The sequence below is a fragment of the Palaemon carinicauda genome, chromosome 38 (assembly GCF_036898095.1).
Source record: "Palaemon carinicauda isolate YSFRI2023 chromosome 38, ASM3689809v2, whole genome shotgun sequence".
Taxonomy (NCBI): Eukaryota; Metazoa; Arthropoda; class Malacostraca; order Decapoda; family Palaemonidae; genus Palaemon; species Palaemon carinicauda.
In genome coordinates, this window is record NC_090762.1 from 56,135,352 (window position 1) to 56,150,730 (window position 15,379).

Sequence of the window (15,379 nt, forward strand, 5' to 3'; positions counted from 1 at the left end):
TTTGTTTTACAGAAATATAATGAAAATATCCATTTGTTTCCTTAGACACACAAAGTATTCTATAATGTACAATTTATGAGGTATAAATATGATAAACAAAAATAAACATTTCTGAGAGACAGAGACAATATAAATTTAGTTCATGAAACATAAGGTTTGTTCGTTCGTCTGTCATCACTTTAAAATGGATCATTCCTGTTTTGGGTATTTCACTGCCTTGGAAATAACAACTGTGTATGTAAGAAAATGACGAATGCTGCATAGAATGGCAGTAAATGGAAATAATGACAATAGGCTATATTTTACTCGTGAAAATAATGAACAATGCTAATATGAAATTTATAAGACATGAAGATATTATTTTGTAGAAATGATAGTTGAGAAAAAAGGAATAAAACAAGGAAAAACAAATTTAGTCACGTGTCAACATCTTGCAATACTGTACTGGGAAAAGTTTTACTTACGTTTACTTACATTGTGGGTGGGAGTTACAGGGGGAGAATTGAAGAATGCTTCGTAGTACCTTTTTTTTCTGATTTGATCATAAATGCAACATAGAAATACACTAAAATAGACCTTACTTAATCAGGAATAAGGACTAGAATTGCAAGAATTTCAGTTGTAGGTAGGGCTGAGATATGAGGATCCTTACATCTCTAAGCTGGGGGTGTCAGGGAGTGTTTGAGTACTGTCTCAGGTAGGGAATGTCATCATTGGCTAGAGAGAGAGGTGTGATTTGATATGACAACATAAAAACAGACTAAAATAGCTCTTACACAATAGGAAATAAAGGTTAAAATCCCAAAGACTCATTGGTTAACTGTAGAAAGAGGAGGAGATTTTTTAATGAAATTTCTCAAGTGTGAACTGTGTGTGATAGACAACTATGTCCTATAGCATTTCGTAGGATATACTAGAAAAGACTAAAGCATTAGTATATATAGTTATATAACACCAAATGCTGGAAATCATTCACTTTTTATAATTGCAAATAAGAGCATCACCTTTACAGATAATAAAAACCCATAATTACACAGGGGCAGCATGGTCAAATCTCCTCAACTCCCCCTCTAATAATTGTAAATACTGCTCTGCATTTGCTCATATATAATGTGACTACTACTGCCTTTAGGTCTTTTATCCCTTTTACCCCCAAAGGATGTACTGGTACGTTTCACAAAACTCATTCCTTTACCCCCATGGACATACCGGTAAGTCCTTGCAAAAAACTGTTATTTACATTTTTTTTTTTTTTTTTTACATATTTTTGATAATTTTTTGAGAAACTTCAGGCATTTTCCAAGAGAATGAGACCAACCTGACCTCTCTAAGACAAAAATTAAGGCTGTTAGAGCAATTTAAAAAAATATATACTGCAAAATGTGTTTGAAAAAAAAAAAAATAACCCCTGGGGGTTAAGGGTTGGAAAGTTCCAAATAGCCTGGGGGTAAAAGTACCATTTTATAATTGGTGTTATATAACAATTTCTTAATGAGCTCTCTAGGGAGAACAAGTTAAATGTTCAACCTCTTGTGTATTCTAATAGTGTAATTTATTTCTTTCCAGTTAAGACACATTTACTCAAATAATTGTGAATCCTATTCTATGTACTTTTATATAAATGTGAATCCTACTATAGTATTGTATACCCAAAAATATTACAACTAAGAAATTCACATACCTGCAAGTATTCAAATATGGTACAGTATTTTCCTCCCCCATAACCCAAGGTATTAATTACTGCTTTGATGTGTTTATATCCTGAATGCTTATATTTAATCTCCCCTTTTTTTCAGAAGATGATCCACCCATGATTCCAGTATCTGTTGAATTAAATGAATAATAAGTTTAACAAGAGAGGATCAGAGTTGAAAGGATATGTACTTTACAGTGTTAGTAAATTCTGTATGCTACTTTAATTGTAATCCACTTTACAGAATTCATGCATGAGCTGGAGATGACGATTAATGTCCATTGTGCTTAGGAGTAATAAAAAAAAAAGGGAGTAAATTAATATATTGTATATTGTTTAAAACCTTGAGTTTTAGATCAGGTAAGAGAATTCACCCATTTTAATACAGTAATCTGTTTTATCACGTCTGTACTTTAAAATGCATTTAATTTTTAAAAATTTATTTGGTTCAAAATTAAGAGGATTCAAATAAAATTTTGTTTACATACTTTATTATAGATATTATTTATATTATATGATGGTAATGATATACAGAATATCAATAAGAAATGGAAAAGGCCAGACTTTGTTTCAGTATCTTTAAAATGAGTCTTGTATTAATTTCAAAGTTCATTGAGTATATGTGTAGGACATTATTTTTTTACCCTTTGTCTTTAATTTCTGACCAAATACCTTGACATACACGTAACTTATGTTTTTCATAACTGGAACTCTCCATAGTCTGCAGTCAAAGATTCTTTCAAGAATGTTTAATATGCTATCTCTCCTTGTGATTCTTTATCATGCAACTTATGATTTTCTTTTGCTGGTGCTTTATTTTAACTCCACACAATACAAACAATTGTATTTTGCTCAAATACTTACAACTGTTGTTTGATTAGAAAGTCTACTACTGTTTCTTAAAACACAAGTGTGGAAGGTATTGTAATTACATTTCTGTATGTTGCTACAATCACTGGAAAATGTGTTGCTTCATGTTGGCATGCTGTGAGAGAGAGCCCTAACTCTACCATCTATACTTAATCTCATTAATAATTACAGTTTTACTAGACTGACTTAATATGTTCATTTTAATTTCATCATCAAAGGCATGACATGGTGTTGGAACAGTCACTCTCTTTAGTAAATAACATATTCTTCCTGCTATTGTGATTTGTGATAGTTGCAGGCATGTTGAACCAATTTTGATAGCTTAACAACTATCGTAAGTTATCGTTTGTGTCGGCAAGCTAATATCAACTGGTTTCATATCTCACAATTGAGTTATAGGATTGTTTTAGAACTAAATGGTGACTAAAGCTAGTCATTATGGTTTAGTGTTTGTTGATATTTTGCTTTGCTTTATGGTAACTTCTATGTTTCATAACACAGCATTGCATTCATGTCATGCATTTAGCAGTTATTTGGGGGTTACAGATTTTGAATGTTGCTTTATAATTTACGATTACCAGCTTCTCATTTCACTCTAACTAAAATTTCAACTATAGATTTGGAGTTCTCACATCTACAATAACTCTAACATTTCTATACCGCTGAAAAAAATTCTGATTTACAAAGCATATATTTGTGGAAATGTATTGAATATTGCCAAGATATTTCACTGGTTATTGACTTGTATTGTATTTTACTGTATAATTAAATTTCTTTTAGGATTAAAACGGTCTACAAAATAGAATATATATACTGTATATGCAGTACATGAAACTAGGAAACCAAACTCATTACAAAGTTTTCTTCTTGCAAATTGATGACTAGGGTTGCATCTCCCCCTTTATTTTGTATGTGACAAATGCTTTAGTACAGTACTACTAAACTCCTCATATGCTGAAAAGCTACCTGTTTTATGTGATTCTTGAAATACATTTCAAGAATGTGCATAAGGATGTATATCAGTACAGTATACCCAAAGAAAAATACAGTATTACCTTGCAAAAACAGATTCTTGGGTATCTTTTATGTTAAAATAATTTTTTAAAAATCTTTTGTCAAGATCTGAATCCTAGTTTACAAGTAACTTTTCCTTCCACTCTCCTTTACTTAAGAATTTTATGCTTTACTAAAATTTAGAAGTATAAAAAGGTGAAACTGTGCTCGCAGTTGGTATGAAAATGCATATATTACATCTTGTATATACAAATTGATTAAATTAAAATGCAAAAGAATAAAAGTGATAAAGTGCAGAAATAAATATCTCCATACAGTACTTCATTCACATCACGATTATAAATATTCCACAAAATATTGAGCACTCCTGAGTACCATCAAAGCTCTCTTCCAGATCAGCATTGAATGCTTAAATCTACAGTAACAAAACATATGTGTCATAGAGCTAGCCAAATATGAATGTAAATTAATTTCTTTTACGATGCTCAAACAAACTAGCGTAAAAAATTCACTATTAACTTAAAGTAAATTCAATATCAAAATGATCTGCTTCAAAGCCACACTGATAAAAAAAACTAGGGGCAATGGTTGGCATTTAAGTTTAAGAAAAAACTTGAAAAGATATTGTGAACTCCAGCACTGCATATTTATACCTCTTTACAAAATTACAATGAACCCCTCAAGTATATAGGCATACATGCACCACTGCTGTATTTCTACTTGGACATCTTAGTTGAAGCCCAGGAAAAGTTTATTTGCTTCAAAGTACATAATCCTATGCCTACAAATTACAGTAATAAACTAAAGGAAACCTCCCTACAATCCTCGGAGCAAGTTATCACATTAAACAGTCTGAGAAACGGCAACTCTCTTTGCCAATGCTAAGGCTAGCAAAAAGACACTTGAGAGTTGGACCTTTATCTGACAATCCTCTCAAAGGCTCATATGGGATACAAATAATATAATCCAAGGGCTATAACACCAATCGCTGAAAATGGACCACTATCATATACTGCAAGGGCTATAATACCAATTGCTGAAAACTGCACACTACCCCTGGTAGACAGCTGCAGAGAACTGTTGTAAGTACCCAGATTATTGTCAGCGCAGTCCCTTGCAAAAAGCTGTTCACTCCGAGGAGATGCTGGATAGTCTTCAACTGTGAATTCCAAGCAACTTCATGGTTGGAGTTGCAGGTGAAAGTATGACTGGTAGACATGATCCAGGGTATATCTCTCTTGAGGCCTAGACTTACAGTGCCAACATATCGGGATAACACTCAGGTTGTGTCCTTCTGGGAGCCACTAGGATCATCCTGATACATGGCATGATCAACCATATTGATCAGGCTGAAATAAAGAAAGCCACAGGCGTCCTGTAATCCCATGGATGTCAGAAAACATCTCAAACACTTCTCATGGCTTAAGAAAGGGAGAACAGATCACTGGGAGTTTCCTGTTTAGCCGATAGGTTGATTCCCGGTGCGCTTCACTAAGTAAGAAGCCAATTAGCTCTGTAAGGCTGTAGGGACCACTTGCAGTCCTACAGCCTTCCCCTGGCGAATGAGTGTCTGTTTTAAACATGGGGAACACTGTTCTGTCCGAAACACTAGGCGAGAAAGAAGTGAAGGTACTTCTGAGAGGAATGACATCATAGTCTCCTTCTCTGATGGAAGTCAGAAATTTGCTGTATTGCAAGTGCTTCTGAAAAGTGTACAAATGAAGTTTTCAAACAAAATAATCCAAGTGAATAAAAAGGCCAATTATATATCCTTGGTTTCAGAAGCAAGTTTGTTCATATGAATTTTTTAACTGTGGAAGCTAGCATGTTAATGTCTTTCTGTTATAAGTATTGTTGACTGCAGTCAAGGGAGACCATCTGGCGAGGTAAATTTATAAAAGAAATTCAATAATGACATTGAATGGCTTAGTATTGTACTATAATTCTTATATTTTGGTTATTTTCAAAAAAATTAGAATTTGTTTTAAGACTACAGTTGTACAGTATCCCTTATTCTAAGAATTATGTTTCTGTTAGTATTTCAACATTCCAGTAATATTATTAGTTTTTGAAAAATGCCCACACATTTGATTCAGCTCTAGAAAACATGATTTTCTTTTGGAATCACCATGTTTGATGATGAACTTATTAAAAAATCTATTTCTTCACTTACCCTTGTTTATGATTCTCTAAATTGAGCTGTTTGCTGGTAAATTTCTTACTTTGGCACATGGATGTGTGTAGGTGAATAAAAGTATTTTATTTCAATCTGAGTATTTGGAGCTTACATTCTTTTTTGGTAAATATTTCTTGTATTTACCTATCGTAGGTTTCAACAGATACTTTGAATAATACAGTACTGATTATGTGCTTACATTTATAAGCACTAATCAGATTAGACTAGTATTTAGTTTTAGTTTATTTTGACATACATAGAGAGGAATGTAAAAGTTGGTTCTTCAGTTATCACAATTATACAGCCCATAATTTAATATGATTAAAAAAAAGGGGGCAGTTCTTTTTATCACAAAATGTTAATTAGCTTTATGGCCACTTTTTTAACAAAATGCAGGACATTACTGTATCAGCAATATACTTTAGTTTGTCATATTACCTTGTGCAATAAAATATAGAAACTAAAATCATGAGTACTGTACTATGTATAAGACTAAAGTGCTATGGAGTTCAATATCACACCTACAATTGGTTTTGTGTCAGGTGAACATAACAAATAGAATTGTATATCAAATTTTACTTCAGTAGTTTGTAATATCAGTCTATGTTCATACTGGTATTTTCTTATTATGAGTACATTGCCATCAGTTATCGAAAGAACACTAATATATGGTAGCCCATGAGGTAAAAGGATTCTACTAAAAGTGAGTAGTTGATACTAATTTTCCATTGTGTGATGAGTTATTCTGGTATTTTGTGTATAAATTTATACATTTTCCCACATTCATACCAGGTGTATTGAATGTGAAATCAGATTCTGAGATTAGTAAAAATGTCCAGCTCACAAGAAAATCAAGGGGAGACAGTTTTTTCCACTTTCACTTTTTCTTTTACTTAAAAATGGCTGCTTCTGTGTGTGTAAATACAGTAATGTAAGAGTAATTCTATTATAGGTGAAAACAGACAGAGAACTTATATATCTGTAGCACATCCTGCTCTTGGAAAGCTTCAAGATAATTGAAAGCTCTTGTGTTAGATGGTGACGATTTTCAATATCATGCACTTTTTTTCTATATCACCATGTTTACACTAATAAGTGGTAGTGTTATGATGAAATGATGCATACCTTATCCTTTTCCATTCTCTTCCATACTCAAAACAAAAAACAGACTTGTACTGTTATAAGTGTTCAATTTTTGTAGTAAAAACGTGGTTCCAAGATTTTTTCATCTTCAATGTTCATATTTGACAGGAAAAATATTATTTGCAGAAGTGAACATAAGAAATCATGTCGGAGGATGTGATATTTAATACAATGTAAAGAAATACAAGTACATGCTGTAGTACTATTGAAGTTAGACTCAAAATTTTAACTACCTGGATTTAATTTTTTTTTATCTACAAACAAAAATAGCATATATGTAATTGTTACTGAAAACTATTTGTAGAAGCCATTGGGAAGGGTAAAAGAATTTTAATTTTTTACCCTCAAGAAACCAGTCTAAATGTAGTAAGTCAAAATAAAAGGAGAGAAATCCTCTCTGATTTAATATTTCTTCCTGGAGATAACACCACAAGTAAAAATTTTGCTTATTTATTACTGTAGATTTTACATGTAGTTATATTGTAGATCGAATACTAAGATAATGAGCAAATTTTTGTTGTAATAGTTCTACTATATTTCATACATGTAGTGATGCTGGCAAGTAACCAGACCTAAGAAGTTCTGGTTTTATTAAACAAGTGTACAGAGAGAGTATATAAGCCTTGCAAAAATGTCTTTGTAATTTGATATTGCAACTCCCAAAGAAGTCGTATATACTTTCTATTCAAAGCAAAAGTGTGTATTTTTGTCTCATATCTGTGAATATTTTCATATTTCTTTCAAGGTAACCTCAAGTGATTTTGATTTGTGGAAAAGACAGTTTTATTGATTGCATAATGTGTTTCACTCAATGTTTAGCCATATGCAGTTATTAATAGTTCTTGAAAATGTATTAAAGCTTTTCTTTTTTTTCTTAACAGATCTTGGATATCTCCAATTATGTTACAGAGTTTATTTTATAGATTTAGCTTATTCTTTTTGTACCAAGTTGTATAGTTGCTGGTATACATGTGTACATTTTAAATTAAAACATTTTCTATTGCTAGTTGAATTTGTCTCCCTAACTGACAGCAGGATTTACTACAATCAGTATAGTATTTAGAGGACTTACATTGTGTATCCTTAAAACTTTACTGCTTTGTCATTATCATCATCTCTTCCAACACTTATTGACACAAAGGGGCCCCAGTTAGATTTTGCCAGTCGTCTCTATTTTGATACTTCTCCAATCATCATCTACTTCACGCTTCATAGTCTTCAGCCATGTAGGCCTGGGTCTTTCAACTCTTCTAGTGCCTTGTAAAGCCCAGTTGGAAGTTTGGTGAACTAATCTCTCTTGGGGAGTGCAAGGATAATGTCCAACCCATCTCCATCTACCCCTTACCATGATCTCATCCACATATGGCCCCTGAGTAATCTTTTATAGTTTCATTTCTAATCCTGTCCTACTATTCAAGTCCCAATATTCTTCGGAGGGCCTTGTTCTCAATTCTACAAAATTTGTTGGATAGGTTTATTGTCATACCATGACCCGTGGCCATACAGTAACACAGATCTCGCAAAACTGATATATAGCCTGATTTTGATTTCCAAATTTTACTTAACCTAGTCATGTCTGATTTGCTTTTTCAATCTTTCATTAAACTCCAATTCTAAAGACCCTGTAATAGAGATCATAGTTGCTAAAGATTTAAATTATTCTACCTCATTAATCCTTTCTCCTTCCAAAGAAATTTTCATGCAATGGAAGATAAAATGTCTTTGGAAGGAGAAAGGATTAATGAGGTGGAATCATTTAAATCTTAAGCAACTATGATCTCTAATACAGGGTTTTTAGAATTGGAGTTTAATGAAAGATTGAAAAAGCAAATCAGACATGGCTAGGTTAGGTAAAATTTGGAAATATCAGGCTATATATCAGTTTTGTGAGATCTGTGTTACTGTATGGCCACGGGTTGTGGTATGACAACGAAACTATCCAACAAATTTGTAGAACTGAGAACAAGGCCCTCAGAAGAATATTGGGAGTTAAATGGTAGGACAGGATTAGAAATGAAACTATAAGAGATTTCTCAGGGGCCATATGTCAATGAGATCATGATCATGAGTACCTCGCTCGTAATTGTGAGCATCTTGATTGTGATCGTCAGTGCCTTGCTCGTGATCGTGAGGATCTTTCTCGTGATCGTGAGCGTCTTTCTCGTGATTGTAAGCGTTTTGCTCGTGATCCTGAGTGTCTATCTCATCGTGAGCTTCTAGCTCATGAATGATGATCATTGGAGCGTCGCGAACGACATACTGAAGGAGATCGTCTAGAAAGAAGAGAGGATGACTGATCTAGTCTTGGCAATCAGCGAGCAGATGGAGCGCTGGCCACAGGTTGATCATCTGTCTCATCTTGAACATTGCCTGTGGGGAGATATAAGAGGATGCTGGTTAGGTGACGACGTAGTCTGAAGATGGCGAGAAGACTCGTCGGCAGTAAGGACGCTGTTGGATGGGCGAACGAAAGCGCTGATCACGGACACGCATGTAGGAGCCTCAAGGGTGTCAGCTGCCAAAGCAACCAGCGAAGGGTCTCTCCGCAACCCACGCTGAAGGAGCTGAATGAGAGCTTCCTTAGAAGGGGGTGCAGGCACTCCCAGGGATGGCCACAACTGCAGCAAATCTAAATGGGAGAAAGGCTCCTCAGTAGCTGGAGGTGAAGGTACTCTTCTAGAGGAAGCAACAACCACCCCCATACCCCAAGGTTGCCATAAAGTTAACTGGTCTGTGATCCTATGCGATTGTCCTCCGGAGGAAGGCAAGCGAGGAGGAGTTTCGGAAAGATATTCAGGTGTGCAGGAAGAAGCACTAGGTCTTTTTGCCCTTGAGGACGACCCTGGGGAGAGAGATCTCTCTTCGACTTCTTCCTACGATCGACTTCCTCCTACGATATTCAAATTTCTCCCACTAGGAGGAAGGCCCCTCCTTACGCTCTTTACAGGGCAAATTGCAACGACGCCTCCTGCAGGTTGTGCACAGCAAATGAGGGTTGGTCTCGGCCAACAACATGAAGATGCCACACAAGCGCCCTTCGCGATCAAGGCAGGCATACATGAAAGCGTCAAAGAGAGAAAAGTCACACCTGAAAAAGAAAAGGGAATTTGCATAAAGCGATAGTCAGTATGGCCAAGCCTTGAGGAGGAAAGAGTGGATACATCCAGTCTCTACAAGCCATAAGAACAAAGTGACGTAGTTCACCGACGAGTGAGTAGATATACTGTAAGTGGCTGGGTAACCCGCCCCCTATAGTGGTCGAGTAGGGTTGCCACCTCGCATTAGAAGTCTTAATGGCTAACCTTCCAGCTTTGCCAAAAGATAATCCCTATAAATAAGGTAAGGTTTGTTAGTGAAGGAACAAATTATGATTTAGTGTTACCTTGCCGTGAGTGAAACCATTTGGTAAGCAAACGCAGGGTTGAGACCTGGTCTTGGGATTAAGTTAAGGATACGGCAGTCTAAAAGGAGATTCTTCCCCACGGTAGGCAAGTAAGGATACTGCAGTCTAGGGGAAGTAGGAAAGTAGGTAACCATAAGGCAGTGTAAGGGGAGGATAGGTAAGGATACAAGAGTCTAAGGAGTTGCCACATGGGGGCTAAGCCCCCCTTCACCCAGTGGATAATAATCATGGTCAGAAATATATAAAACACAAGATAGCAAGTAGAAAAAATATAAGGTTCGTGTATTTGGCAAGAAATCAAAGGATTAATACATAATACAATTCCAAGCAAAACTGGAATTCACTACATGAAATGGACTGATTGTTTACTTTTGGGAGACTGATTATGAGTTACTGCCCATGCATTGTTTGCATTTGCTTTTGTTATGTAAGATGTAATCATTACCTGGATTTTTTAACCAATTTAGAGCTTCCAAATATTTATGCACAAGTTCCGGGATATTGTTCTACAAGTCATTTTTTCCCACTCTGATTTGTGGCGGGATCTAAACAAAAACAACCCCCACACCCTTGAATCTTACTTCTGACAATTGTCTCCGCAACACAAACTTTCCCCTGACGTTATCATAAACTGGACTCTTAGACTGAAGGGCAACAAAAACAAAACATGACCTTAAAACTATATTTCTCAAAACTTAAAACTAAATCAATAACCATAAACATTCAAATTATCAACACTTAAAACTAATCAAAAACTCAACACAAAATAACATAATATATAATAACCAAAAGCACCATTCATATAACCCGCAAAAACCCTAACGGACTTAAAATTATCCCATACACCAAAACCAATATTTGTTTATGTGTGGACGTCTTTGTCCACACAAGGGCCATCTGTCCTTTTACAGCCCAACCACAGCTCTCTAGCTACCGTAAGACTGACCAATGTTATTTCATAATTGCATTAATCATCATCATCACAATCCTTATTATCAGTGATCCAAACGGAAAATCCTTCAAACGGGCTGGGTCATTATGGCATCAAAATCAAGAAAATCGTTCAGTGCAATCAAATCCTAATCCTAATCGTAGTCCAGGTCATCAACGGTTGCGTAATCCAAGAGCAGTCTTAATACAATCTAATACAGGCCAGGTCATCAACAATATATCCACTTTCCAAAAATTTAAGTCTCTCCAAAGGAGGAATCACGGCCTGCCAAAATAAAAAAGAGAAACACTTACGAACACTCCTAACTAACTTAACTATCGCACTATAATCAAAGATAAATAATAAATTGTTCCTATCATTCACAATCACGACAAGCAAAGATAAACAAAACTGTACTTACTCAGAATATAAAAAAATCACTTCACAGCCGGCTTTCAAAGAACAAAAAAACATAACCGACTCCTGCTACAGTCAAATATCCAATGCTTTCGCCCAAGACATTCATTACCGCCCTAACCTAGCTAAAAAGGTAAACAAACAACCTCAAATATACCGACAGTCTTTCCCACTACAAACAATCATTCGCTAACTATCCTTGTTCTTCGGAGCGCACCGCGGACACACAAACACACACGCACACACAAACACACACTCGCGCACGAGCGATCTAACAAAACTAAAGCAAATGAAATTTTCTCTCTCTCTCTCTCTCTCTCTCTCTCTCTCTCTCTCTCTCTCTCTCTCTCTCTCTCTCTCTCTCTCTCTCTCTCTCTCTCTCTCTCTCTCTCTCTCTCTCTCTCTCTCTCTCTCTCTCATCTTCTTCTTCACTGTTATAGTGTTAGATACGTCTATTATTTTTTTTTCCGAGAGAGAGAGAGAGAGAGATTAAACAAAAATGTGTTTAGAGTACATATGATTTTTAACAGCGTCAACGAGTTGAAAAACAATTAAATGTAACTAAGAAAGTAATAACAGCTAATCTGAATTCCTTTATTAACTAAAACAAATATTGATACAAACACTCGTGTGCGTATGCACAAACACACACACAGGTGTAAGAATTGCTACGCAGTAAGAGAGACGGTCGGGGAGGAGGTAGAGATGGTGACTGCGATAACATACCGTAACTCGTCACTGAAAGTGATGAAAATAAAAAATCAAAAGAAAAAAAAATGTAAAAAATATGAAATATAAAAATAAAAAAAAAATAAATAAGCTAATTTAGATTAAAATTTCCGTAGTGTAAGTTACGGTATGTTATCGCAGTCACCATCTCTACCTCCTCGCCGATCGTGTCTCCTCGTGCGTGTGTGTGTGTTTCCACATACGCACACGAGTGTGTTTGTATCAATATGACAAATTCGAAGATAATTTGTATTTTTCCTAACCATACAAACCTTAGCTATTTACAAAGGGTTACCTTTTAGCGTAGCTGAAATGGCGAGCCATTAGAATTTAACGAGGGTGTATTACCCCCGCGCTAGTTAGCGGGGGGGTAGGGGAGTGGTAGCTAGCTACCCCTCCTCCCCCTCACACACAGGTGAATCCTCACTTTCACTTAGAGGTAGGACTTGTCTTGGGGGACAGGGCTGGCGGGCAAATATGTGTAAATAGCTAAGGTTTGTATGGTTAGGAAAAATACAAATTATCTTCGAATTTGTCATTTGTTCCGTAACCGAAATACAAACCACGCTATTTACAAAGGGTGACTTACCCCTTAGGAAGCGTGGAAAGTCCCCAGCCATCCTGGCTTTGGCTTTACCCGGGGACTCAGAATCCGAGTGAGTCGCACTCGAGAAAAGGAGTCCCTGCACCTCACAAGTTCCTTGCTCCGCAAGGAACCATGTGGCCTACGTAAGCTAGTGTGTGAAGGAAGAAGTGTGACCCGTCCTAGGCAGTTGACCTGGAGTTCCAGAAGGAACTCTGGGTTAGGACGTTCGCAATACCACCTTGTCAGGGTATGGGGGACGCGACAGTATTAACTCAATACTCGGAACACAAGGAAGCATGGTTTACCTGCAGAGGTTCGAGGTCAGCTATGCAGAGACCAGGATGCTGCTTCCCCGTAGAGGGGATGATGAAGAAAGAAGAAAGGGCCAGACATACTTCTTTCGTTCATGCAGACTAAAACCTGATAACAATGCCCTCAACCTTCTGCTACCTGTCCAAAAAGGAGCCTGAGGTTAGACCAGCTGTTGTGTAGCCACCACAGAGCGATAGAAAACGTATCGAGACTCCTGTGGGTCACACTCTGCAGGAAGCGGGCTGCGAAGGTCATTAGACGCTTCCAGACTCCAGCTTGTAGCACCTGCGTCACAGAGTAGTATTACTCGAAGGCGAGGGACGTTGCGATGTATCCAACATCGTGCTGTAGGGCGACGTGACGGGGGAGGGTCTGGAGACAGGTCGAGATGAATGTCCTTGAGTCCGGGCTGAAGAGGTATACTGGTGACTCTCCCCCCATGTCCTCCTTGTGCTCCCAAATCGGCTGCAACTGAGGACAAACTGCAGCTGTTCCCAGCGCCAACCTCTCGATTCCTTTACTGGCAAGAAAGAGAAGGTCTTGGGACATCAGATACAGAATGGAGACTCGAAATCTTGAATGAATCGGACCGAAGGGCCGGGACCCCCAGATTCTGAGTCTAGCCAACAACTCAGGAGCGAGCCTGAATGTTGCCTTCCCCTCTTCCTTAGAAAGGGAGGAGTAGTAAGAGACCAAGAAGATTGCTTACACACTGGCCGTGGCCAGAGTGAGCAGGAGACCCAAGGCGGAATACAATTCGAGGCCTGTCGTAAAGGGTCTTGAGAAGATCTCTTAAAGGACTAAAAGTCCGAGCCATGCTCCAAGTTGGAGGTCTTCCTCCGACTAGGGCAGGGACGATCGTAGCTTCGCATGAGCGAGGATAGATCCAGCGGGCAGGAAAAAGTTATTCCTTTAAGCCTGAAGGTCAGGGAAAGGCTGAGCGACAGGCTTCATTGCCGAGAGCGGAAAGGAGTTTCCTCCCGCCGAAAGGCAAAAAGACCGTTATTGCTGGAGAAGAGGCCTCAAGGGAGGAGGTATATCTCCCACGGCACCAACCACCTTAGACTCTTCACTTTGCCTGGGAGACCCCTGTGGATGACTATCGCAGATGACGCGACCTCCGTACCGCGACTGTAGCGGGTTGTCTCTTCTTGAGGAGGAAGCGTAGTGTCTCCAGGCATGAAGCCGAAGCGACGCCCCGGTTCGGGAGAGATGTCGCAGTGTGGTTGCTTGAGTAGTCTGCGGCGTGGGAGAAGCTCTCCCGGGAGTTCCGTCAGGGGAAGCAGAGGGTCCAGAAACCGTTCTGCGCATAGTCCCAGTGGAGCTCTCCCATTGAAAGGTTGACAGACAACCTGGTCTTGTTGAGAACCATTGTCCACAGACAAAAAGGAGGGAAGATGCAGGCGTCGAAGTTGTCCCACCATCACCGGAATGCATCTTGCCAGAGTCTCGGGGTCTGAGACTGGGGGGAAGAATAGCAGAAGCTTGAGGTTCCAAGCTGTCGCGATCAGGTCCCCCAGACCAGTACTTGCTGGTTACCCAAGGTCAAAGACCCCCGGGTACACTCTCTCTACGAGGCTCTGCTCGGATAGTCTGAGAGAACATTCCCCTGCCTGGAATGAGAGAGCCGAAGGTGGTATTGAGAGAATCTCAATCATCCCGGTATCTCTACTGCAAGATGTGAAGGTGTGAAAATGCGTCCCCTTCTGGTTAGAATACGCCAGAATCATGAAGTCGACGCGCAACGGGGCGACTCGGCAGGAGCTGTAGGATCTGTAGAGGGGCCAGACTAAGGCCCCTAAGCCTGCCTGAATGATGGAGAGGTATCCTTCAGGTCTTGACCATAGGCCTGGACCGGAACATGTCCCCCCCCCCCCCTTTCCTTTGACGAGTCCAAGAACAGCATCAAGAATGTGGGGAAAGGACGAGAATATCCACTACCATCAAGAGGCTCCATAGGTCAACACCCATTGCAGGTCTAATAGTTCCGCTGGTCCCATAGGGGCCAGGAAGTCCGGTTAAACATTGCCTGAAGCCACCGGAACTTGGATCGCCCCACATGGAACTTATCCTGAGGCGACCGTTCGGACTATAGACGGGTCAAT

At 38.4% G+C, this 15,379-nt stretch overlaps 1 protein-coding gene and 1 long non-coding RNA gene across 4 annotated transcripts in view; one reads left to right on the plus strand and one right to left on the minus strand.

Annotated features, from left to right (window-relative positions):
* LOC137630640 (uncharacterized) overlaps window positions 1-7,901 on the plus strand; it is a 154,037-nt gene extending 146,136 nt beyond the window's left edge. For 2 of the 3 annotated variants that reach the window (XM_068362250.1, XM_068362251.1), the window contains exon 25: window positions 1,797-7,901. In XM_068362250.1, the coding sequence (XP_068218351.1) occupies window positions 1,797-1,843 (47 nt within the window). In that variant the 3' untranslated portion in view covers window positions 1,844-7,901. The remainder of the gene's footprint in view (window positions 1-1,796) is intronic. The other variant, XM_068362252.1, reaches the window with a different exon arrangement.
* Window positions 1-15,379, minus strand: part of LOC137630641 (uncharacterized) — an 87,664-nt gene that overhangs the window by 28,185 nt on the left and 44,100 nt on the right. Inside the window, exon 2 of the long non-coding RNA XR_011041744.1 lies at window positions 1,682-1,823. This is a non-coding gene — a long non-coding RNA (uncharacterized lncRNA). The remainder of the gene's footprint in view (window positions 1-1,681; window positions 1,824-15,379) is intronic.